At 56.1% G+C, this 23,354-nt stretch overlaps 1 protein-coding gene across 1 annotated transcript in view; it reads right to left on the bottom strand.

Annotated features, from left to right (window-relative positions):
- VOLCADRAFT_91916 (uncharacterized protein) overlaps window positions 1-23,354 on the bottom strand; it is a gene marked incomplete at both ends in the record, with an annotated part of 42,728 nt that overhangs the window by 7,783 nt on the left and 11,591 nt on the right. The window contains 30 exons of the mRNA XM_002951295.1: window positions 185-398; window positions 593-742; window positions 1,032-1,243; window positions 1,615-1,720; window positions 1,839-1,970; window positions 2,012-2,179; window positions 2,700-2,843; window positions 3,152-3,329; window positions 3,737-3,840; window positions 4,156-4,311; window positions 4,940-5,068; window positions 5,480-5,648; window positions 6,056-6,167; window positions 6,465-6,651; window positions 7,239-7,338; window positions 7,901-7,990; window positions 8,376-8,537; window positions 8,892-9,142; window positions 10,080-10,230; window positions 10,723-10,836; window positions 11,547-11,668; window positions 12,780-13,057; window positions 13,764-13,912; window positions 15,160-15,275; window positions 15,572-15,669; window positions 15,720-15,910; window positions 20,500-21,242; window positions 21,818-22,067; window positions 22,580-22,713; window positions 23,133-23,221. Of these exons, the coding sequence (XP_002951341.1) occupies window positions 185-398; window positions 593-742; window positions 1,032-1,243; window positions 1,615-1,720; window positions 1,839-1,970; window positions 2,012-2,179; window positions 2,700-2,843; window positions 3,152-3,329; window positions 3,737-3,840; window positions 4,156-4,311; window positions 4,940-5,068; window positions 5,480-5,648; window positions 6,056-6,167; window positions 6,465-6,651; window positions 7,239-7,338; window positions 7,901-7,990; window positions 8,376-8,537; window positions 8,892-9,142; window positions 10,080-10,230; window positions 10,723-10,836; window positions 11,547-11,668; window positions 12,780-13,057; window positions 13,764-13,912; window positions 15,160-15,275; window positions 15,572-15,669; window positions 15,720-15,910; window positions 20,500-21,242; window positions 21,818-22,067; window positions 22,580-22,713; window positions 23,133-23,221 (5,199 nt within the window). The remainder of the gene's footprint in view (window positions 1-184; window positions 399-592; window positions 743-1,031; window positions 1,244-1,614; window positions 1,721-1,838; window positions 1,971-2,011; window positions 2,180-2,699; window positions 2,844-3,151; window positions 3,330-3,736; window positions 3,841-4,155; window positions 4,312-4,939; window positions 5,069-5,479; window positions 5,649-6,055; window positions 6,168-6,464; window positions 6,652-7,238; window positions 7,339-7,900; window positions 7,991-8,375; window positions 8,538-8,891; window positions 9,143-10,079; window positions 10,231-10,722; window positions 10,837-11,546; window positions 11,669-12,779; window positions 13,058-13,763; window positions 13,913-15,159; window positions 15,276-15,571; window positions 15,670-15,719; window positions 15,911-20,499; window positions 21,243-21,817; window positions 22,068-22,579; window positions 22,714-23,132; window positions 23,222-23,354) is intronic.

Here is a 23,354-nt window from a genome sequence, read left to right as displayed (position 1 = left end):
CGTATGGCATCGGCTGGACCAGTTCCCAGGGTCCCCTTAGATGATCCTATGAAGCACGTGTTCCCTCAACCATACCTTCATGTCCACCAACCCTAGTCAAAGCGCCCCCACTCCTGCCACTGCGTGTGTCGCCAGCCATGCAGACGCTCTCCCTAAAAGGCGCCCACAACCCCCAACAACGCACCCTCGTCGGACTTTCGGCCGTCGTCGCTGCCGCCTCCGCCGCCACCATCCTGCTTCTCGTTAGTCGGTGAGTGCGGCAGCGCCGCCTCCTTCCGCCCTCCCTTGACGCTTTTTTCGTCGTCATCGGCACCCGCGTCACCCGCCCACTTGACACCGCCCTTGCCAGACGTGTTGACCACCACACGGCGGCCGCTTCGGCCGATGGTTTTGGGCTCCTGGGCACAGCAGTGGAAGACGCGTGGCGAGGGCAGGCGTTCACAGGCTTACAGAGCACCAAAGCGACGAAAGTGGCAATAATCATGCCAACGAGGGACGCCGAGGGAAAGAAGAACAAGAACAAGAAGAAGGAGAAGAGAAAACTATCAAAGCATGGAGGGTGAAGGCAGCCAAGTTGTCGCTCCATGATTACCTGGCCTAGGTTTGCAAAGCCCTCCATCGGCCGAGCCTGAGTGCGTCCCCCCTCCCCTGACAACGTCCGCATGAAGATCTCGGTGTTGCCGGTCCAGTAGGAGGCAAAATTGAGCTTGATGTTGACGCGCTTGTTCTCGTGCGCAACGGCCTGCGACACCGTAGTAGCCGCCACAGCGAGACGGTGGCAGGGGGTGACGGCAGGGGAGTTTAGGTCAAAACGGCCACCGACAGCAGCGGCAGGTGGGAAGTCCCCACCATGTGACACACCCAGCGTACAACCTTTCAGACGGCTGCGACCTCACGACGCGGCACACGAACAGGCGAGCGGCAGGCTTCATGTTAGCAAATGGATGGCCGCTCGCACATCGGGTCGCGAGAGTAAATGGTCAACTTTGACGCGCCCGCAGCCACAGCCATGGGCCTGTGGACCCACGTACCGTCATCCTCAGCTGCAACGGCTGACCATCCTCATGGAATCCGCTGATGACGCGCGTGGGGCCGATCTTTCGGCCGGTGGTGCCGGTCTTCATCGCGCCCTTGACCTTGTGATCCGAAAGCAGCCACTCAGAGTGCACGTTGTGGGGCACGTCCAGGAACTGCGAAATCTTGCGCTTCAGCATCAGCTGATTTGACACGCCAAAGCACAGGCCTGGCCAAGGAAGCGGTGAACGAGCACACAAGGGGCGTGTCTTTTCAAAAGCGCGTTTTGACCAAACCGATGTAATTAAAATGACCGCGAGCGATCGCGCCGCGGCGGCGGGCCAGGTGCCAGATGCCCTTAATGAGAATCATCTAAGAAAAAAAGCAAGCGGATCAGTTGCAGGAAGGGACATGACAAATAAAGAATCAAAAGAAAGAATTGATTCACGGACATTTTCACGGACTTTTCCGAGCCGAAGTCGGTCTTCCAAATGCAGGTGCAGCAGAGGAAGTCGTCCCAATCCATTCAGCGGGAGTCACCCCCCTTTTTTTCTCTCTCCCAGGGCCCCTTACGACATTGCGCCTATCAAACCTGTCTACCTGTGGTGTGCAGCACGCAGCAGTTGGGCTTGATTACCACCATGTTGTGGTCTACCAGCACCACGCCCGTCACCATGTCGGCCTTGTACAGGCTGACCGTGATCGTCTGTGGATCATCAGCGGGAAAACCAGCAGGAAAGTTCTAAGTTATCTCGGGCAAGACCAAAAGGGATCCGGGATTCGAGACGCGTATGGGCGGCGAGGTCGTGCCGATAGATCCTTACGGTACCGTGGCGCTGAGCCGCGTCAATGAAACACAGCTCAAAGAGGTGGCAATATGCACAGGCAAGCGCAGAGGCTGCTGAAGCGAAAATGAGGGGGCGCGGGCTACGCAACCCACACAGGACAGGGGGGCCCTGTGCAAGGCCAGGGCAGGGGGACGGGGTCAAAAACGCACCGGCAGGTCGCCCTCGTTGGCGGGTGGCTTAACCTCGATGCCCATCAGCGCGGGCCGCGTGTTCTTGGCCAGGATGGCCTGAGCCACAGCACTGGCGCTCGCCAGCGCCACCTCGTCCACCGGCGGGTGCACGCCCACACGCCACGTGTAGCCAGGCTTTTCGGCTTGCTGCAACCGTGAAGGCAAATTTACATCTCAAAACAGGCATGATATCTATAATGAGGACGCATATGCGCGTGTGTCACACCCTCTGGAGTTGTGTTACCCTCAAAAGGTGTAACAAAAGATGTATCATACATGGAGCTCTGAAAGGCCGCAAAGGCCCAAGGGCGTGAGGCTGTCCGAAATAGATGGATATCATAAAAACACGCACAAGGGGAAAAATAACGTGTGGCAGGTCAACTGGGCTCTTAGGAAGCTCGAGATTTAGGTGGTGCAGGTGGTGCCGAACAATCCTGCATGTGTACCATTCGCATTCCTTGCACACGTGCGTGGAAAACATGTTCGGTGTGCGGACGCAAGCGACGACGTGCAATAAAAGGCAATTGGAAACGCGGCTGCAGCGCGTCGGCCGACCGTGTTGCCCGCCGCAGCCTGCAACAGCAGCCGCCGCAGCACCAGCACCAGCACTAGCACCAGCGCGCCGGAGTCGCCTGTATCAGCGCATTAGCATACAATCGATACGCACCATGGCCATCATCTTCTTGAGGATGTCGGGCAACTGGCTGCGAAGCGGCGACAGCGTATCTACGTACTCAGCAATGCTGTGCCCCACCATGGAAGCCGGCTTGATGCCAAAGACACCCATCGGAGTTTCGGACGTGGATTGGATCTGCGACACACGCACGGAGGGGGGGGGATACGTGGAAGAAAGCTTCAGACAGTTGGCTAGACCAGGCTGGACCAGTTCACAGCTCACAGGGCCAAGGTAAGGGCCCCCAGGCTTGCAGGCCCCGAACGCTCCGTGCGGAACAAGAACGCAAGCATAAACCAAAGCAAAACAAAACACGTGGCATACTGGAAAAAAGGATGTCATTATGCACAGCTGCAAACTGCGGCCGTCCACGCGCCGCAGTCTGTCCCCCACTCCACTGAGTGGAAGAGCAGAGCTGCCACACGGCGCCGCCCTGGCTAACTCACCACGCCCGCCTCGTCCACCATGAGCGACAGACGGCGCTCGTCCAAGCCCCGCTCCCATGAGGAAAACTCCACGTTGACTACGTGCGTGATGACGTCATTCTCCTCGCGGATGGACAGGTGGGGCTTGACGGGGTGCGGTTGCTTCTTTGCATCCAGCATCACCACTGTGGCCGCGTTCCTGCGGAATCGGAGCCAATGAGCTGAGCGGCAATGCGAGCCAAGGCAACATGGCTGAAATGCTCCATGAAGTTTGCCACCCACAACAGGCGGACACGTGCGCTATAAAGCTGCGCTGAGAAACGAGGCCAGCACAGTGTGATGAGGGAAAACCGCTTGCGACAGGCCAGCACGGTAGGAAAGGTGTGCGGAGATTGAGAAACGCGGGCAGGTTGCGTGTGACAGGCGCAAGGTGTCCAGGAGGCATTTGAATGTGCGCTGAAAAAGGGCCACGTGGTGACTTCACGGAGCAGAGTTAGCAACAGGGTCGCGGTAGAGATAACCCCGGGTGCTCGAGGCCACGCATGCAGCGGCGTTGAGGGGGAGCGGAATGCAAACGGATCCTTGGCCCCAGGCCGGTAGTCGCACCTGCAGCTCTGCAGCGGCACCTTGGCGGGCGGCTCCTTCATGTATTTGTAGTGCAGCTGTGAGTACGGCGGGCTCATGAGCTGGCTGATATCCATCTTGACCGCCTGCGGTGTTTGAAACATGCACGGGGGAGGAGAGGTGTTTTACGGCCAAGTAGATGAACGGCGATGCCGGCCAGACGTGAGTTTCCCGAGCGATGTCGCGAGGAAGCCAAGCTTGGATGACCTCCTTCGTAAGAAGTCCGCACGGACAGTAAGGGATAAAAAGGGACAAACTAGGCAGCCGCCTTGACCACACAGGACAAAATTGAGCTGAATTGCACTTGTAAATCTATCAAAATTGCATCCGGAGGAGGTCGCCGCCACGCGCGCGTCTTGTTCCTGACCCCCAACACGTCCATTGCTCGCCGTGGCTCATACCTGCTTGGGCGTGTAACCCAGCGCCGTGGCCAGGTCGGTGTTCATGTACATGATGCGGCCCTTATGGTCCGTCACCATCATGTTGGTCTGGTCATTACGCACGCGCTTGACGTGCACCACAAAAATGCGCTGGCTGTCCGTGCCACCTAGCGTAATCTGAGCAACGCGAGGGCGAGAAGCGCGGGCGAGATGAGTGCGGGGAATGGATGCAAGGAAAGGGCAACTGGGGCTGCGGGACATGGGGAAGGTTGGCTTAGTCTGCAAAATGCAATAAGTGTGCGCATTGAATGGCAGGGGAATGGTAAGAATGGTAAGAATGCTTTGGGCGAGGATTGAGGCACAGGAATAGTTTTGGCAGCGAACAAATGCGCGCTTGGCAAAAGGAAGGCCGGGTTCACGTCAACCCAACCCAACAAACGACAACCCAAGAACTCGAGCAATTGCATACAAGCGCAAAAGCGCAGTTGCGGTTGTCACATGCCGTTCCCTTCGGTCGTTAGCATCCTTTATCACTTGCTTTGCCTGAAGTGCGAGGTAGGATGGTGCTTATAGGCGATCTGGCAGCCCTTGAGCGGTGAACGCACCCACGACGGTGAACGCACCCACGACCATGCAACACACACACACACACACATGCCAGTCGATATCCCAGACAACTCCGGAATATAACCATCTCCGGGCGCCGTTGCTCTCCCGGAGGGTAGGAGAGACTGTAGGAAGGAAAAACCGTTGCCGATGCCACAAAGGCACAACCGCGGGGCACGAGGGCGGCCCCCATGCGCACCTTGAGTCTGCACGCCACCGGCTCCGTGTACTTGTGCAGCAGATGCACCTGCTCGCTGCTGACTCGTCCCTCCTGAAACTCTGCTTCCGTTGAGGCATTGGCCAGGTCCAACAGCTTGATGAGCACGTCCTGTAGCCAGCGCAAGTCGCCGCCGCCGCGGCCGCGGCCCGCGCAAACGCACATAAGGGCATTAGCAGAGTTAAAAAACTGACTTTGCTTTTTTTGCGTTTGCACACAAAAGGGCAATAGCAGAGTCAGCACCATCGCCACCACCACCGCTACCACCACTACTACAACAACAGCAAGAACAACAACAACAAAAGCAACACGGTTAGCAACGACACAATCAGCACGGGACAAATCCCGTCAGCAGCCTCAGCGGCAGTGTGGCACACGCGAACAGGCCGTTTGCAGTCCGCATTGTGGCCACATTCTTGCACTACTTCAGTAAAGACGTCTTCATGCCCTGTCCCCAACCCCAGAAGAGATCAGAGCCAAATCGGACTGCAAACTGCACCACGCCATCACACCACGCGTTACCTGCTCTGTGGCCAGCGTGTTAAATGGGCGGCCCACAACCTCGCTGGGGCTGCGGCCAAACCAGTCACTGAAGCGCTGGTCGACACACAGGATGGTGCCCTGGGTCATCATCCAGGCGTGCACCGTGGTAGGGTCGTCCTCGGCCGGCTTAAGCACGCCCATGAACAGGCTGGGCATGGCACACACGCACACCCAAGGGAGACGGACAGGGCGGTACAACACATCGATTATATTGCGGATAAGACATCGGTCGCAGTTGAGCACACGCACGCACGCAGGCACGGCCGCGTGCGTGCGAGCCACTACGGTGCCCAGCCAATAGCTGGTGGTTGGTTGCAACGGCACGAGTGACAGCTCGTTCGCAGCTCCCGCGGGGTGCCCGCGCAGAACGCGACAGGCTGGTGACCAGCTGTTTGTAGACCAGCTGTTGTGTATGAGGCAGACGAGGAGCGGACGCGCGCGCGCGGGAAAGAGAGGGGAATGGGGTAGAAGGTCGCCTAACACAGGTTGCTTGGAGGAGGGGCATCGTGGATATACGATGACGCGGTAGCCGGCCGCGGGATGCGCAACTCGCACCTGTCAGCGCCGGTGCCCGACACCTTGGTGACCGCAATCTTGAGCGGGAAGACGAACCGGTCTTTGTGGATGGCCACCACCTCCCGAACGGTGTCCAGGATCTTGGCCTTGCCTGCGACCACCGGGCAGGGGGCCCGGGGGGTTTCTTAGAGAGTCAGGCACAAGCAGAGACGAAAATGGAACCGACATTTGCCTGACTAAGAAAGGCGGGAACAAAATGAAGCCTAGGTCCTGGAGAATACAAAAACTAGGGTATGAATACGCATGTGTTGCGACGTGCGACATGTCTTTCGTGTCTCGTGCTTTCCAGCTTTGGCCTGTGCTACAGCCCCCCACCCACCCAACCCTCCAGGCGACTCCGGTGTCAAAACATGATTGGCCTTGAGAAACCCGCGGCCCGCCTGCTCACCCGTGGTAGTGTAGTTCCGCAGGTACCCGTTGTGGCGCTGGCTAAACGGCTGCGGCATGAGTATGGAAATGTTCTTGCCCTCCAACTCTCCCTTCTTGTAGCCAAACAGCTTCATGAGCGGCTTATTCGCCATCTGGATGATGCCCACCGCGTTGATCACCGCCACGGCGTTGTTCTTCTCATCCACCTGCGCGCGGGAGACCGGCGGAAGAAAGGTAGAAAAGTAAGTTGAAGCCGGCAAAACACGCATGAACGCATGCTGCCCGGCAAACAAAAAACCCAAACCTCCGAATTCGAATGCTGCTACAAAAACTTAAAACACGCAAGGCAGGATAGAAAGGGAGGCTGCCCATGATCGATCAGATGTACGATGTACGATGTACGACCCAATCGGACAGTCAAGAGAGCACGCTTGCATTTGCAGGTATGCAGATTGTGCAGAGTAGCAAGATAGCCGTCGGCACGGGTTCCAGGCCTTACGACGCATCCCGATGCCAGCTGTTCTTTGTTACAGGGAGGAGCTGGGCAGCGGATGTGCCTCTTGCCTTTATATTCTGGCACTCATATGGGCACTCGTTACACCTCTCTGGGCAACGCAACAACCCAGGGGTAACACACACGCACATATTCTATCTTTAATTCCAAAACCGCACACATAAGTAGAAGTCCCATGCCAGACTGACGGCTGGTCAAGTGTTATACCCGTCGTTTTGGAGATGGTTTTTTTTTTTTATGAAATGGCAGGTTTGTCTACCGGCGCCAAGCAAGACGCACCTGTGCCAGCATAGATGACGGGTCGCCGTCGCCCACGGCATCGCTCAGCATGGCGTCGTTTGCGGCATTCTCCTGCTGCTCCTCCACCTTGTCCGCCTCGCTAGGGGAGGGGGAGGTAAAAAGGGAAGTAAGGAAGGGAGTCCGGACAAGGGGAGAAAGCGAGAGAAGTGAGAATGGGAGGGAGAGGAAAAGAAAAGCGTGAAGAAAAACTTGAATTTGCCAACAACAGAAGTCGCCGATGCACGCAGCGAGTCGGCGGCGGAAGCAACACGACTCAAAGAGCAACGTGGAGACCTCAAGAGCCGTCGTGGGTGGTTGACCTGGCAAAGGCTTTTGCAAAGGCAGGTGCTGCATACGTCACGGTGCTGCTCTCCTCCATTCCCGGTCAGCCTCTTAAAGGTGTGGGACAGGGGGCCATATCTTCAACCCGTGGCCGCTACCCGGCGAAACCCTGCCTTCCCCCGTGTTTCGGGGCACCCTCATCTAGTCACCCTAGTCAACTTCTCAATGAATCGCTCAGGTTCCGCACCCACCACTGGCATCCAACGGAATCTGCCGGATCGACGGCGGCCCAACTCCTTTCCTGGTCAGCTTCTGATGGTCGCCCTCCCCGCAACACAACACGCACTCTCACCGACACGAATACATATATACACACACACCTGTAGTACTTTGCTGCGGTCCATGGGTCGTTTTTGACCTCCTCCAGGAAACGCCCGTAGCTGCGTAGCAACTTGACGCTGCTAGGGTACCTGCGCTTCAAACCAGCACGGGTGGTTACGAGAAGGTTACGGTCAACGCAGCGGGTCCATGCAGGACGGGAACGCGGTCCGTGATGATCGAGCTAGTGCGCATTCCTGACACGGCGGAAGTGTGCATTTTCGTCTGTGGCTGCAAGCGTGTGGCCAAAGCGCAACGCAATGGCATATAGCGCAAGAGGAGCCTTGGCAGCACAGTATGGCTACGGCTACGCAGAATAGATTCAAGGGGGAGCAAATACGCGAAGGCGACAACGGGGAAGAAGAAAGATAACATGAAGAAGCCGGCGCGGGTTGGCGCCGAATGTTGTCCGTTCGTGCAGGGACCCAATCCGGCAGCCAGCCTGCCTCCGCGCCGGCTCGCGCGCGCCAACCCCACCTGTCAAGCACCATCTTATACGTGCGGTCGGCCTTGGTCTTGGATACCTCAATTTGGCGGAAAGCGCGCGCCAGTGCATTGAAAGAGACGTCATGGTGAAGCAGCTGCTTCCAAAAGTGCCTCGTCGCGTACAGCGCGCCCTTGTGTGCGCGCAGCAGCAGCCTGAGAAAGGTCAGTGCCGAAAACAAGAACGCAAAACCGCAAGTAACACAAGAGACTATACTCTTAAAGCTGTACCGCAAGCCAGGTAAAGAAAACACAAACCAGAGCCAAACGCTCAAACCAGAACCGAACAAATACAAAGCCAGATCAAACACATGTGCCAAACGTCGTGTCGGCAGGCCAGCCTTGCCTGTCAAAAAATAAATAACTTTTGCACCCCTTTCCGGCTTCAAACCTCCCTGGTCCACCGGCAGCTGCGATCAGCCGCAATTACCATTTTTTTCCCACGCACTCCGTCCCCTCCCGACCCGACCCGACCCTCCCGACCCGACCCGACCTGTTCGGCACACGTACCGATAGTTGCGTTGGAACTCAACGTAAGACACCAGATCCACAGCGCTCTCTCCACTGCTCTGGCTCTGCGCCTTTTGCTTGTGCTCTTGCTCGCGCACGAAAATGGCAAAGCGGTCGCTGATGGACGGCTCAAGTTTCTTGGCTTGCTGCAGCTGCGTCACACCAGACTGGTAGTTGTTCTGAACCTCGATCAAGAAGTTCGAGTACGTGATGGTCAGGAACACATCGTCGTGGAACTGCGACAGGCCGACCTGTACGAGCCGACGACGCGGCGTAACGCACAGCACACACAGAATGGAGGGAGGGGAAAGGCAAGGGAAACACTCAAGACCCGCGTACAGGTTCAGGCCACAGCTTGGCAGCTGTGGCGGCAGGTGACCGGAGCGTCCGGAGCGATGTTTTGTTCACACCTTCCCCCAAACACCTCCCATAATAATGCAGTGCCCAGGAGCCCCCTGGGCATGATGATGTGTGAACACAAGGACTCCTTGCGCCCCACCCGCCCCACCTGCACGTGTTCCAAGGAAATGCATGTTGGCCTACATGTTGGCCTACATGTAGGCCTACATGTTGCCCATGCATGTGTTTTAGACTCGGCAAAGCACCACGGAACCCCCCTCCCCCGGGTCCTATTACTGTGCTGTCACCATTTCACTGGTACTGTATTTTATGAGGTGCTGTCGGTCACTTTCCAACAGCATGGAGCAGCATTCCCACACGGGAATGCCGCGCAGTCGACCGCCGCGGGGGACGCCATTGGCTGCTGCTGCTGCTGCTGCGCTGTAAGGACCCATAGCCGCTACACAACCCACATCAGCTGCACTATTACCGCAGCACACTATTATCCCAGCACTATATATCGCTGCACCGCGCCGCTGCTCCCACCATCGTCACCGCGGATCACATATTGTTTGGCTGGTCATGGTTGCCCGCCACGGCATGCGCGTTTGTGTGTACATGTGTGTACATGTGTGCTCAAAGCGTACTCGTAAGGATTGACAGGGATGCATATACACGCCCCTAGCAAGCTAACATGATCATACTAAAGAGCCGCCCCCAAAGATTCAGCAATGATTTTCAAATAGGGCGTAACGCTTAATGCTTCGCAGCCCGGTGCAGGAAAGACGCGTCATTTCAATTCCTCGACAGGCGAGTAGGTAGTAGTAGGTGGCGATCCACACCACGCACCTTGATGATGGTCTCCGACAGCTTCACCGCATCCGAATCCAGCACGTCGTCCTCTGTCCACTTGCGACACACGCGCGACACAATCTCCACCTCCCTGGCGTCCGTGAAGCGGTAGATGTCCTTCAGACGGGACTTGTTCGGGTCGATGTGACTGTGCGGGGGGGGGTGGGGAGGGGTAAACGCGTGCAGGGGGTACACCCCGGAGAAGTTATGGCAGCAGCAGCAGCAGCAGCAGCAGCAGCGGCAGCAGCAGCGGCAGAGCGGCGCAGTAACGCGGCGCGATGGGAGCTGCACAGGCCAAGCAGCTGTAAAACGATGCACTGACGAAACTCCGCACGTGGCAGATCTTTTCCGGCACCAACGCGACGCACGTCCAATGTGCCAGAAGCGCTAGAAGTAGCAGGCGTGCGATGCTCCATGCCTCTGGAATGCATGCCATGCACACGCATGCACTGTATAGACGTCAATTTCTTCCAATACCCTCTGGTGATGTCGCAGTTGAAGAATACTAAGGGCAGGGGCGGGCGCGAGAGGCATAGGCAACATGCGCTGACGGCTCGATGATATTGCAGCTACGTGCCCTGCGCCTTCCCCCCCGGGCCCCCCTTTGCTTCATTGCCTTCTCCGGGGTGTCCATCCTTACCAGAACGACCGAATCGCGTGCTTGACGCTGAATCGCAGGCGGATGAAGGAGATAAGGAAGCCGGCTCCCAGCGCCGGCAACAATCCGGCCACCATGATGGTGGTCAGCTTGGACCTGACGCCACGACAGAGCACACATACGTTCCGGGGTTGTGCAGGCGGCAAGGGGGCGGCGGGGTACATGTACGCAACGCAAAAGCTCCAACACGCACATGCACATGCACATATTGGGCGCATGGGTGAGCTGATGTACGGGATATAACCGAGTCGTACACGAGCAGAAAAAGGGATGCCAGTCGGTGCGGTGTGTGGGCGACGGTAATCATTTCGGGTTGCATGGTGCGGCTTCCTTTGCGATTGAAAATGACCATTCCAAGGTGCTTTAATTTCGTCCATGGCCCCCCGGCTTTTACGGACATCTCCGCACTTGTGGGGAACTTGTAACTTGTAATTTTTATTTGGCTGTGGTCTTAAGGAAGTAGTGGTGCGCCACCGGCGCCAATCTGGGAGGTATACCCATCGGGTGACTCTTCTTTCCCCCCCCCCCCACCGAACCCGCAAAGCTCATTGCCTCAAAACTCCATGCCATTGGCAAGGGCGACGAATAGCGAAGCGGCAAGATAAACCGGGCAGCTCATAACCGCCGCTCCAGCCCAGTGCCAACATCACAAGCTGCGAGAGTCCCATGTGGGCTCAGTCGGCAGATGCGCCATGAGGACGCAAGCGGGCAAATGCAAGGGTCAACGGGGGCAAAACCAATGCGGGCAACAAAACCGAGGGCCCGGCGGCCCACAGTGCGCGATGCCTTATGTGTGTTGTGCTTACTGGTAGTGTTCATCGCGGCGATGCGGGCTGAAGGTGATAGCCAGCAGCATCAAACCAGCCCAGCTGACCATGGCGTACAGCCCAGCTCGCACATGGTTGATCCATTCGATAAAGTGTGGTTCCTACAGTACAAACAGCAGCAGGCGAAGCAGAGCGACATTCGGTATGTATGACGGAACGTGCAGAAATGCATGGGTAAAAAATCGCACGGCGAGCGTCAAAAGCCAAAGTGCGGCGCTCGGGAATGGTAGCCCGAAGCATGCTCGGCGGCCCGTCATCACGTGCGCGATTCTCTAATATGCGTCGTGGGAAGGCCACAGGGCCCAGCACGCACTCATCACCAGGAGCGATACGCAGGCTACCATATGTCGCGGTTCAGAATTTGTGCCCCTTGCCCATGGTACTTGGATGTACGGTCCTGGGTAACGCGGTAACACGCCGCCCCGACCGCGCACTCAGCTACCGCAGCCTTACCCGCGGCCCAGGCCCTCATCAACCCGGACCATCCTCCAGCACACAACATGGCACGCATTCGCACATTTGAGCCGGTTCCCTGGCAAGCCAATCTCTCCCGAAACCCCTGCTTTGCTCTTCTCGTGCGTAGAAGCTCTTCATTAAAAAACCCCGGTGGTCATCACCCGGCCAGCGCGCCGCGCATGCAAACATATCATTATGACCACCTACGGCTTCCAGTGCTTGCCGCTGTGGAGTGAGTGATGCCCTTACAGCAGTCTACTTAAACTGTTTGCAAGCCCTGGCATCTGTCAGTGCCAATGCCAGGAATGCACTGGAATGACCAGAAGTTCCTTTTGGAAAAATTGGACCCGAGCCCCAGCGTTTTCCCATCAACCCCATGGAAATGACACCAGTGGTTCCCCGCACCAGCGCCACAAGGCCGTGACCGAGAGAGGCAGAAGAAGCCGTTTTTTCCGCGCCAACCACCCCTCGTATGCAACCCTCGTACACATGCCCCCGCTGCAATTCAATTCAATTCCTCCCTGGCTGTGACTTTATTCCTAAACCCATTCATGCACCCACACATGCACAACCATTCTTTAACCCATACTGTGTATGACACACGTCCGCTGCGGCGCTGATTCTTCGCAACGCCATGCCCTGTCACCGCCAAAATACCACACACAAATCCATTCACCAGTTTCCCGATTCGATCTTCGCGCACATCCCATTCAAAATCACTGAACGACGAATGCGCCGCCGTTTCCAGACACTCACCCATCGCACGTAAGACCAGAAAAGAAACGCCGCCGACGAGCTCAGGATAACGGCCTGCACACGCATCAGGCCTGACAAGACCGCCACCGTGACCGTCATGACGGTTTTGACCATTAGGCCCCGGACCTCCACCCTCGCGTGCGGTGCCGACAGCCACCGGCGGCTGGCGGGATTCATCTCAAAGTCCGCCACAGTCATCGCAAAGGCTATGAAGCAAAAGACGACGGAGCAGCCCAGCGCCACGGCGCCGTGTACCAAATGGGGCATGCTCAGACACTCTGTGGAGAAAGGAAAAAGAGGGAAGGGACGCAAGTTGGCGGTTTTTACTGTTCTCTAAAACCAGCCATGGCCAGACCTAGCCCAGCCCAAAGTGGGCGCCAGACTGCGGGAGCGGCGCAAGAGAGCCGCATGCTGACAGGACGGTTGGCACCGGCAAGGGCTGTGCTTTACACACTGCGGCTTTGGATGGTGCCAGGAACGCTCGAACCTGTTCAAACCTGTGCTGTTTTCCCCGGGTGCTGCGGCAATGCCTGCCTGTCGTATCTCGCTTCTGAAGCCCAATGGACCCGTACTGGCTTGCGCCCACGTAGCCTGACCCGTATTGAAACCCAATGGACCCGTACTGGCTTGCGCCCACGTAGCCCTGAGCCGTCGCTCATTCAAGACGGCGAATGTCTGAGCTGCACGACACCAAAACCCGTAAAGCCGAAAGCCTCCTCTTCCCCCGCCACACCCCCAACCTATCGATCGCCAGGGGACTTTTCCACAACCCTTTTCCCAGTTGTTACCGTACACGGACTGTAGCATGTTGTAGCATGTTGTGGCATTGGCATGGCGCTTGCGGCTTCAGCGTTTTCCGCTACCGGCCGCAACTCGCCCAGTGCTGCAGGTCATTACACGCTGCTAACTCACCGTCATTCTAACACTCCCCTCCAACGCGCCCTTCCCAACACAATTACATACTCAGCATTTAGCAGTGCTCACCAACTTCGGGAAAGGCGCGAAGGTGAAATCGTTTGTTGTGATCTGGGTCGAACCAGCGGCAGCTCAACGCCACCATAAAGATGGCGAGAGAGCCCACATAAAAGACCACGAAGAACGTCGCGACCACGATGCGAAGCATCTTTATGGGCCTGCGGAAATCAAAGGTGTTTTCTTAGACCCGAAAAAACACAAAATCTGTTAGCATTCAATTACACGGCACGGCAAAATTCTACTAGGACAGACGAGGGAACCAGTTGTGACGACATCACACGCAAGACTTATCATCACACGTATTAAGGCATAAGCAGGTAAGCATACGACGCTGTCTTTCGATGTAACGACACACACTGCCATGTAGTGCTTGGTGTGCGAACTTGCAAAGGAGGCGGCGTGAGTAACACGGCAGATACGCATGCATGGCGTGTTTAAACTGATTAAACTGACATTCGATCCTCTTTGACCTGCGGGGAGGCTCGCTGCCTCCCTGCCGAGTCAGCGGCCGCTCGACTCCACCCACTCACTCACCCACCCACATAACCCCCCATAAGCACCGGGCTTTTCTGTATGCATTTTGGCTAAAATGGCTACGAATGCCGTATCCCTTTATCTCCACGTATCGCATCGAATCGAATCGCTGCCATTGCGCGCGGTCGCCTGCCGCGAAGCGGCGGACGTTATAGTAGTAGCCCAACCGGGCACTACAGCAAGTCCAACAGGGTTGTAGCTGGGGGATGATAGTTCGCTTGGGCTGTTGCTAGCGGCTTTTAGGGTTTTAGGCCAACGGGCGGCGGTCGGTTGCGGGTTGTGGGTTGTGTGGGAGCTGCTGCTGGCGCGTCTTGTTCTGTTCGGATACTGCGGTGGGGCCAGGTGTCCTGGGCTGCTAGGGTGGTCGAAAAAAGTTGACGGCGAGATGTCATCAAGGAGTCGCGCTTACACAGCAGATCTTGCACTGCTTGTATTTCTATATTACACGACGGCATTACAGAAGAAAATGCACTGAATCGTCCCTCTCTCCTCGGTCAGGAAGGACCTCAAGACGCGGGGGTGAATCCTAGCGGTGTGTTTTCATCAGTTGCGTGGCGGCATTCGTTCCGTAAAACTTGGCCCAGATGGTGTCAGCACAGCAGCCCTTTGGGGGCCTTTCCTCGGAGGTCTCGTAAAGCGATGTGTACATGATGCAAGATCGAAACTCATCTGGGTCATTCAAATTTCGGTCCTGTCCGGGCCCCGATGCTTCCCTGTTGCCCGTTTGCCCATCCCCTGCATGGAGCACCCATGTTGTAGCGCTCTCCTGCGTTTCTGTCTGAGCTTATAGCTGTGACACCTGGTTTCCGGCTGGTCTTCCTCAGCTTCGCGCTACATGCACAGCCATGCACTTCGGCATATATGTACTCACCAGACGTAAGGAAAGCGGTCGTTTTTAAAGCACCACCCGACCCATACGCACAAAACGACGCTGACTGCCAAAGCTGCAGCCAGGGAGTAAAGGATACTGACGAAGAAATGGTAACCCTGCGCAGTTTTGGAGAGGGCAGCGGGCGCCGCGCCGCAGGGGATCAGGGCGCAGGAGTTGTAACGACGGCCACAAAAGGATTTTAAATCAGGTGTACTGGCGCGTGCCGCTTCTGTGCGCGTGTGAAACGCGGGGGAAACAGGTCCAAGCGGCACATCGGCGCTTTTTCGCATGCAGCACAGTCCAACCATACTAACCATGGGCTCCAGGGCCGCTGCCCGGAGGTGCTTGCGGCATGCGGCTCAAAGGCCCTTTTCGCCGTGGAATGTTTTTCTAATTCCGGAGAAGGCCGCACCTTGGATACGATAGGGTTGCTGAAGTGAACCCATTTCACGGCTTTCCAGTACCACGCGCCAGTGTCGATAGACCAGCCTGGAACACAAGGCTTCAAGGCTTCAGCACAGGAAACAGGTCAGTCTGGAGTATGGGGAGAGGATGCTTACCATATGCGGGGTTGACAATGAGGATAAAACACTGCAAGAAGTCGAGCGCGAGCCTTGCCACGGCAAACCGCTTTGACCTATCCAGTTTCTCCTTCGCCAAGGTGTAGAGCACGCCGAAGACGGCCGCCTGCACTGTCTGATTTTGTTCAAGGAGGTCATTTGCACCAACATCCCCTCCGCCACCACCAGCCCTGCAATCATGGTTATGGACCAGCTGATGTAAGACCTCACAGCATACGCGTCGAAATTTAGCTTAACGTCAAATTTTCAACTCTGCATGTCGTCTGGCCTGAGATGACTTGCTAGGAAAGCAAGTTTCAGGGTTGTCGGTACAGGGACAGCGGCCGTACGCTCCCCAGCTACTCTAGCTTACATGGACCGGGCATCGCTCGCCACAGAGTTAGCTCCGCTGCCAACGCTGGAGAAGCTGCTGCTTCGGCTGAGATGTTCGCTCATGGTGGCTCAGGTACTGCTGTTATGTTACAGTCGACTTCCGCCGGCCCGCAGCGCCGAAAGCTTCGAGCCACCTCAGTGCCAAAGCGAGCTGCCGATAGTGCCTGGTCCTTGTTAGAGTCAATCTTCGAGCCAGCTGCTCCAAAACAATCCAGGCCCTATAACCATGTATCGGTAAAAGGAAACGTCTGCCTGCCTAAGCCCATTTTGCATGGTGTTTTATTCTATCCGAAACGCTATGCGTCTGTATCATAGGCTGAAGAGCCAAAAGGTTTTCAGTTTGCGCGTGGTACCAACATGGTCAGTCCAGTTCGAAGCCTCATCCGATTGGACGACGTATCAATATTTATATCAGTTAAACGAACTTAATATCTCTCTGCAATAGCTCTCCTCCAGGTCTCCATTAATCCTCGGCATCCCAAAAGCCTCAATGACATTCAGGATTTGCACATGCCCATTGTCTGGCCAAAATGAGTTAACCTAAAGTAGTTTTGTGTGTACTGCAAGGCGTGGCCCTTGCCGGTAAAGCCCCAGTATCACATGGAACGGTCAGCAATTCGTACTGCAACGACCATCAAACAAATGCCGCCTTAGGGCTTGCACCATTCTGCTACGGGAAGGAAGCCAGATGATGACTTTAAATGAAACCACCAGATGTTATTGAAAGCATGTGTGCAGTACTCTCATGTCTGTTTTGTGGGGCCTTGAGATGTTCCGCATGAAACAAGAGCTTGTGAGGACCACTCTCAACCGCCATAAATCAAAATATTCTACCTGCCACCTCTGCCCGAAAAGGCTGTTCCTTGACACCATGGGACCCCCGGCAGCCCCCTTGATCCGTTAGTGTTCCGTCTCATCCCAACCCTTTTCGACGAACAGCTGAGGTCAGTCGGCATTCCAGGCCAAGATGCATCCAATAAGTGCGACCTTTAGGCATGCGAGTATTCCGTCAGGTGTGGTCTGAACTCCTTCGGAGCCTTGAGTCCATGCTCCTGATAATTTTACAACGGCCCCAGTTATCCCTAAGAAAGTTTTGAGCCCTATTTATATCACTGCATGATACAATCCCATCAGAGGATATTACGGGTGAAAGAGCAGTCAAGTGTGTGGTGCTAGGTGTTTCCCGTCACCAGCCGGAAACACCTAGCAGACGCGCCATGCACGCTCGCCGCGTTTTCACCGGAAATACCTACCAAACCTAATAACGCCTGCCTTTCGTGTTCCTTAGGGCAAGATCCGATCAAATTTGGGGTGCTCCAAGAGCGGCGTCTGCTTGCGGTGCCGCCGATCGGGAATGGATGTCGAAAGCTTTGAGCTGTGAAGCACACCGCCCTTCGCACATTATCACACATTTTGCATTTCTCACGCCTGTGGCCTGCTCGTCTCTGGCCCCATCATTGGTCCTTGCCGTACCTGCTCTAGCCATTAAAGTTATTGCCGTAACTTACCTTCCGTGCATGCAGCTATGCTGTGCATGCGTGCACCGTGCATGCACCTAGCTATGCCGTGCGCGCATCTATTTGCATGGGGGCTGAGAAGCGCTGCCGCGCAGGTTGGCTTTGCTATGAGCTAGAGGACGTGGCTATGGGAAGGGTCGGCTCATGCAGCAACATCCGTTGGTGTGTGTACCGGGAAAGTGATGCGTCGTTGGGTTCGTGACCCAAGTGGGGAATCGCTTGCGCTCAAAGGCAACCCAGTTGGCACACATCACGCGCGCGCACACACACATAAGAACACACATAAGAACACATATAAGAACACACACACAACACACACACAACACACACACGCGCCCTTAGCACCTGCCCTTCCCACCTGCCCTTAGCACCTGCCTTGCCCTGTTCTTGCGGTCCACCAGTGTGCTACTAAACATGCCCGCGCGCGCGTAGACGCACATGACGAGGAAGTTGCATGAGGCCGGTGGTGTGTTACCTTAGGGTTTCAGGGTTCCACAGTATGCGGCAGCAAAGTCCGGAAGAGGTGTCAACGGGTTCCCTTATCACGGCCAAGTCAGCCCTAAGCAAAGTCATCTCTCTGTCTAACACTTTTATGCGGAGACCTGGGCACGGCCTGCGACCGGGGGCCACGATGGTGAGGGGCTCCGCCAAGCGTGTGTATCCTTATTGGCCATCAGCCAGCAAGAGTGAGGACGAATGCGCCATGTCGCAGAAGGGTAGGTTCGTGAAAACAGCTGTGGCGATGGCATTCGGCGCCACTTGTAGCGAACACGAAAGAGGCACGTCAGGAAATGGCCAGGCCACGTAAGGGCTGTGTGCAAACGGTGTGCTCTTGGAAGGGATGGAGCGGAGCCGCAGTGGAATCTACGGGTTACGTACAATGCACATCTGACGTGAGGTTCGCGACCATAGATCAGAAACTAAGGATGAAATTTACGAAGGAGAAATTTATAGCTTGGATGACGCTACAGGGTTGGACATCCCGTCACGCAAAAGGATTCATCGCGACAAACCTGTTTCATTTCAACAGGTTACAAGCGTTTCGATGAGATGCATTCAGAAAGCAGGTTTGTTTGGCCATCCTAAGGTATGTACCTTACTTAGCTTCAATATTGATTGCAAGAAGATGGAAACGCTGTTAATTTTTTTGCGCACAAGCAGGTTCCAAAACGTCTCTTTTCCGACACCAGCAACTATGTTGTATTATGTCGTTTTCTGGCGTCAACTGTGTGTTCACTGAGACTATTTCGCCAAGGAGGCAAGCTAGTATGCTTGACAGTGTAAGGCCCACAGTGCTGTGCTGTTGGCCCTTGTTAGGGCGTGTTGCACACGCACGAGCTGTTCCGAACAGCTGTTCTTGAGTCAGGCTCCACTGTAAATACTACTACTCCTTTCCGCCCATCTTTTAACTAATAACTCACTTAGCAAAGGTAAAGGTTCCAGAAAGGTGATTTTCCCAAAGCAAAATAAAGAAAGTAGTGCACTGTTCAGCACGCAATCCGTACACCTATCGGCCGTGCCCGGAGCCACTGTGCCATGCTATATGGATAGGTTTAAAGGCAGCAGACGAGGGCCTGGATGTGTGCACTCCGCGTGCGAACCTGCAGCGAACCACCAAGTCGTGAGAAACCACGAGCAAAAAGAACCACCATATACCCTAACTCCGGCATATTTCTGGCCTTGGGCTGGGTCTGCCCTCCTCTCTGTCCCCTGTTCCTTCCCCCGACCGCCACCTCCACCTCCACCGCTGCTACTGCTGTTTAGGAAGCACCCATGCGTGCACCGACATGCCCCCAACGTTGCATTGCCGCTGCACTGCCATTGTCGTGCTTCCCGGCGGTGTCGGTTACCGGGTCGTTTATCTCGTCATGTCGGTTACCCTACCGAAGCGACCGGCTGGGAATTACGGTATTACGGTCTGATGGTTTTCCGTAATTACGGTACCGTTATTACGGTCAAGCCGCCCAAATGGCTGTAAATTACAGACGGTGTAAGCGTAATGACGGTAGCTTCAGCGCCAAATTTACGGTCCTTACGGTTTTTGAGGCGATCAAAGTCCACAATGGCGCGCCCTCCGCGGTCCATGCCTGGCACATCCGCGCCTCTACGCCATCTAGAGACCTCCACCGCATCCATAACAATAATGTTCTAGCCTGAGATCACTTTCCGGCAGCGCCTTCTCACGGGAAGTGCGCATTTTGGGAGGCATCAGCTCGGCATCACTTCAATGACTCCAGCATTTGTACACTAGAACCTGAGGTTAATTCCTATGCTGTTTGCAAGTGGCTTCTCAAAGTAAAAATGGAAGACCAGGAACGAACTGCATAAGCAAATACCGCGTACTTCAAATCCCCGCGCAGCCGCGTACATAGGCGCAACCAGCCATCACCATACATTTCCGCAAGTGCACCGTATGATTATCTCTTCAACATCGAAACCTCAGCGGCCCAGCAGCGACATAATTGGCGCGTCGTCGTCGCAATAACTTAATAGCTAACCGGTCGGTTACCGACCGTTTTATGTATACATCAAACGTCTACGCATTTACGCAGCTGTATATTACAGCAATTTTGCTTTGCTTTACTTTACTTTACCGAGCATTATACAACCGCCTGCAACGAAAGTCGAAACTCGTTCATTCCGTCATCGTTACTTTGATCCTTGACCCTCACCATCCCAAAACTTCCTCACCAGAATTCGTTCCCACAAGTCCCCCTAGTCCATCCCACTGCTTACGTCTTCGCGCGCTATACCCCTCCTCCCCCCCTCCTTGCTGCGTGCTTCTTCCTGCGCTACCCTCCTCTGCCTTGCATCCTCCTCCTCCTCTCATACCTCCCTCCATCCTTGCCGCAGCCTCCACTTGAACTCACATGTTGCCCGGCGCATCCCCCAGCATCATCTTATGGTCGCCCACCCGTACTTCAATCACGAGCAGCACGGAAATGGCAACCGTATACAGAGTGATGCTGATGATGCTGAACCATTTGTCAATGCGGGTCGCCGCAAACAACGCGAATTTAGAGTCCTCCTTGCACTGCTGGTATAAGGGCCGCGGTGCCTTGGCGATGCTCACCGCCCAGCCCCACAGCGCGGCCAACATCAGACCGAACGTCCTCCATAGCCCCAGCTTACGGTGGCAATGACCTTTGGCGACATAGCTATCACGCATACTCATGTGCGAGAGGAAGATGCCAACACGGCCGGCGCAGGGTGCTTCCCCGTTGGCGTTCTGGTCGGTAATGGGCGGCAAGCACATTTCATCCTGAGCCGCATTAAAGGAGGTGTACTTCCTCGTGGAGGCGAAAGGCGACAGGACTTGAGGTGTTGTTGTTACGGGATCGGCGGCATCAGCAGACAGCAGACCAGCATCGCTTTCTGGGGGACCGCTATACACGCAGCAGCCGAAGCGACCAGTGCGATGCTTGGATGCGGTCACCGGGGCTGGGGCGGAGAAGACTGTGGGATCGGATGCACCGTTCCACGGGCCGTTGGTCGACACCGCGTAGGAGGTAGGGAGGGAAGCCCCAGCGGGCTTCGGTATGGGCTTGGCTGGGGGTGTCTTTGGTGGCGAAGGTGATTGAGGAGCAGGTACTGGCGTTTCCTGCAGGGGCCCCTGCAATAGTGGGTAACAGAGGAAAGGCCGGTAGGGTAAAACCAGGCAAACAAGAGGTGGAAACAAAAAAGACCGAAGACACACATACATACAGGACAGGCATCCGGGCGGGCACAGAGGGGTGCTGGCAGGCAGACAACGGGCAGGCGCACATACAGGTAGGTGCTCGGTGGATGCAGAGGCGACAATGACGGCAGGCATGTGGAGAGATGAAGGAAAGCAGCTACGGACCGCTGCCGCGGATCACGGGGCCCCTCCAGTGCAGCTACCCGCCATGCACCACCCGCCATGCACCACCCGCCATGCACCACCCGCCATGCACCACCCGCCATGCACCACCCGCCATGCACCACCCGCCATGCACCACCCGCCATGCACCACCCGCCATGCACCACCCGCCATGCACCACCCGCCATGCACCACCCGCCATGCACCACCCGCCATGCACCACCCGCCATGCACCACCCGCCATGCACCACCCGCCATGCACCACCCGCCATGCACCACCCGCCATGCACCACCCGCCATGCACCACCCGCCATGCACCACCCGCCAACCCCTATAATCGCCCCTACCTGGCTCCCAACGACGGGAAACTCCACCCGAGGGCTACTTGCAGTGCTTCCATTCGTATATCCCGCTTGCCCCAACCCTGTTGCTGCTCCCGTCGCCGCCGCCGCCGCCGCCGAACGTCCCTTGCTCCCGAGCTGCGATAGCAACGATGGCGCGCGCACCATCTGGCCGCCACGGTGACCGACGTTGGCAGATCCGCCCTTGCCGTACGACCTGGCGACGGAGCCAAGGCGTGACCCAGGGTGGCGTCTCCTGCGTGCGAAAGAGATGCGTGAAGGAGGAGGGAAAGAGCGAAGTACTATTCCCTGTGTCCTGGGCCTTCCCTAGGGCTCATCGCCAGAAGCAACCAAATCTATCTGGGTGATGTTGCATTGCACGTAATGTCTCCACTGGTGAACGAGGTATGAGGTATGGTAAAAGGAGGATCAGGGGCTTGCTAAAACATTCACTCGTAGAGGGTGCATGAGAGGAGATGGGTGACATGCACAACATTGCATCTCTGCACGATTGCAGCGTTTGGGGAAGCTTAGCGCTTACAATCGGCAAGAACGCCCATGCAACTGCAAGCATTGCCACCACACCCGCAGCCGCCACTCGAACTCCCATGCAGCTTCCATCTTCCATTCTATATCTATGGAAAACATACTGCATTCGTGCACAGCAGCCTCAGTACCTACAGTACCCGTCCCTCCGCAGGGACCTTTCACCCTCCGTCCCACTCTAGGTGTTGGTGTGCTCGTTTCGTGCATCCCCCAGCACCGTACCTGGCTAAAAGGGCGCCGTACTTCTGTACAAAGGTCTTCTTCATGCTTTCACACTCCGAAACCGTGGCGATTCGGTTTACAATGAGGCTCTCAATGCAGGCCAGCGCGATTATGATATAGCTAACAATTACCACCTGCTCAGGGCGAAGGGATCGCAAAGCAAGCCTTAAGTGGGAGTACGACGAGGGAGGTCTGGACCCGGGGGGAGGATGAAGCGTCAGATGGAGTGAGGAAGGAACATGGTCGATCTGATGGTATATCCACGGATGCCAACGAAGGACACATGGGGTCCCTTTCATGGGGGAGGTGCCCCAGACGGTAAGAGGTAACGTGACTATTTCAACGGCAACGATAGCAGCAGCATGGTGCAAGCAGGGTCTCTCATTGGACCAGATTGACTACTGCGAGTTTAATTACGCCTTATTACACGCCTAATGCTAAGGACGGAGGACAGGAGGACGTGGTGTTGCCTTCATGCCCTCATGCATGACACCGTGAACATCGATGCTATGTACCACTACGTGCGGCATCACCCTAGTATCATTGAACCCACCATCTGAAGCGCGTTGATGTAGTTGGCCGGCGGGAAGTCACACACGAATTGCATGGCCGTCAGGGACAGGAACATCGTCAGCACGACACCTGTGGAGGGGACCAGCCCGGCAAGGGAGCCAACACAACAGCAACATTTATCAGAAGAATGTCACGAGAAATTTCTTAAAAGGGGGACCGTAGTTGCTGATAGGAAAGGGGGCCTGCGCGCTTGCCAACTGGG

Source organism: Volvox carteri, assembly GCF_000143455.1.
Source record: "Volvox carteri f. nagariensis unplaced genomic scaffold VOLCAscaffold_23, whole genome shotgun sequence".
In the NCBI taxonomy this organism is placed as follows: domain Eukaryota; kingdom Viridiplantae; phylum Chlorophyta; class Chlorophyceae; order Chlamydomonadales; family Volvocaceae; genus Volvox; species Volvox carteri.
The sequence above is the reverse complement of the archived record's forward strand: the minus strand, read 5'-3'. Positions and strand labels throughout refer to the sequence as shown.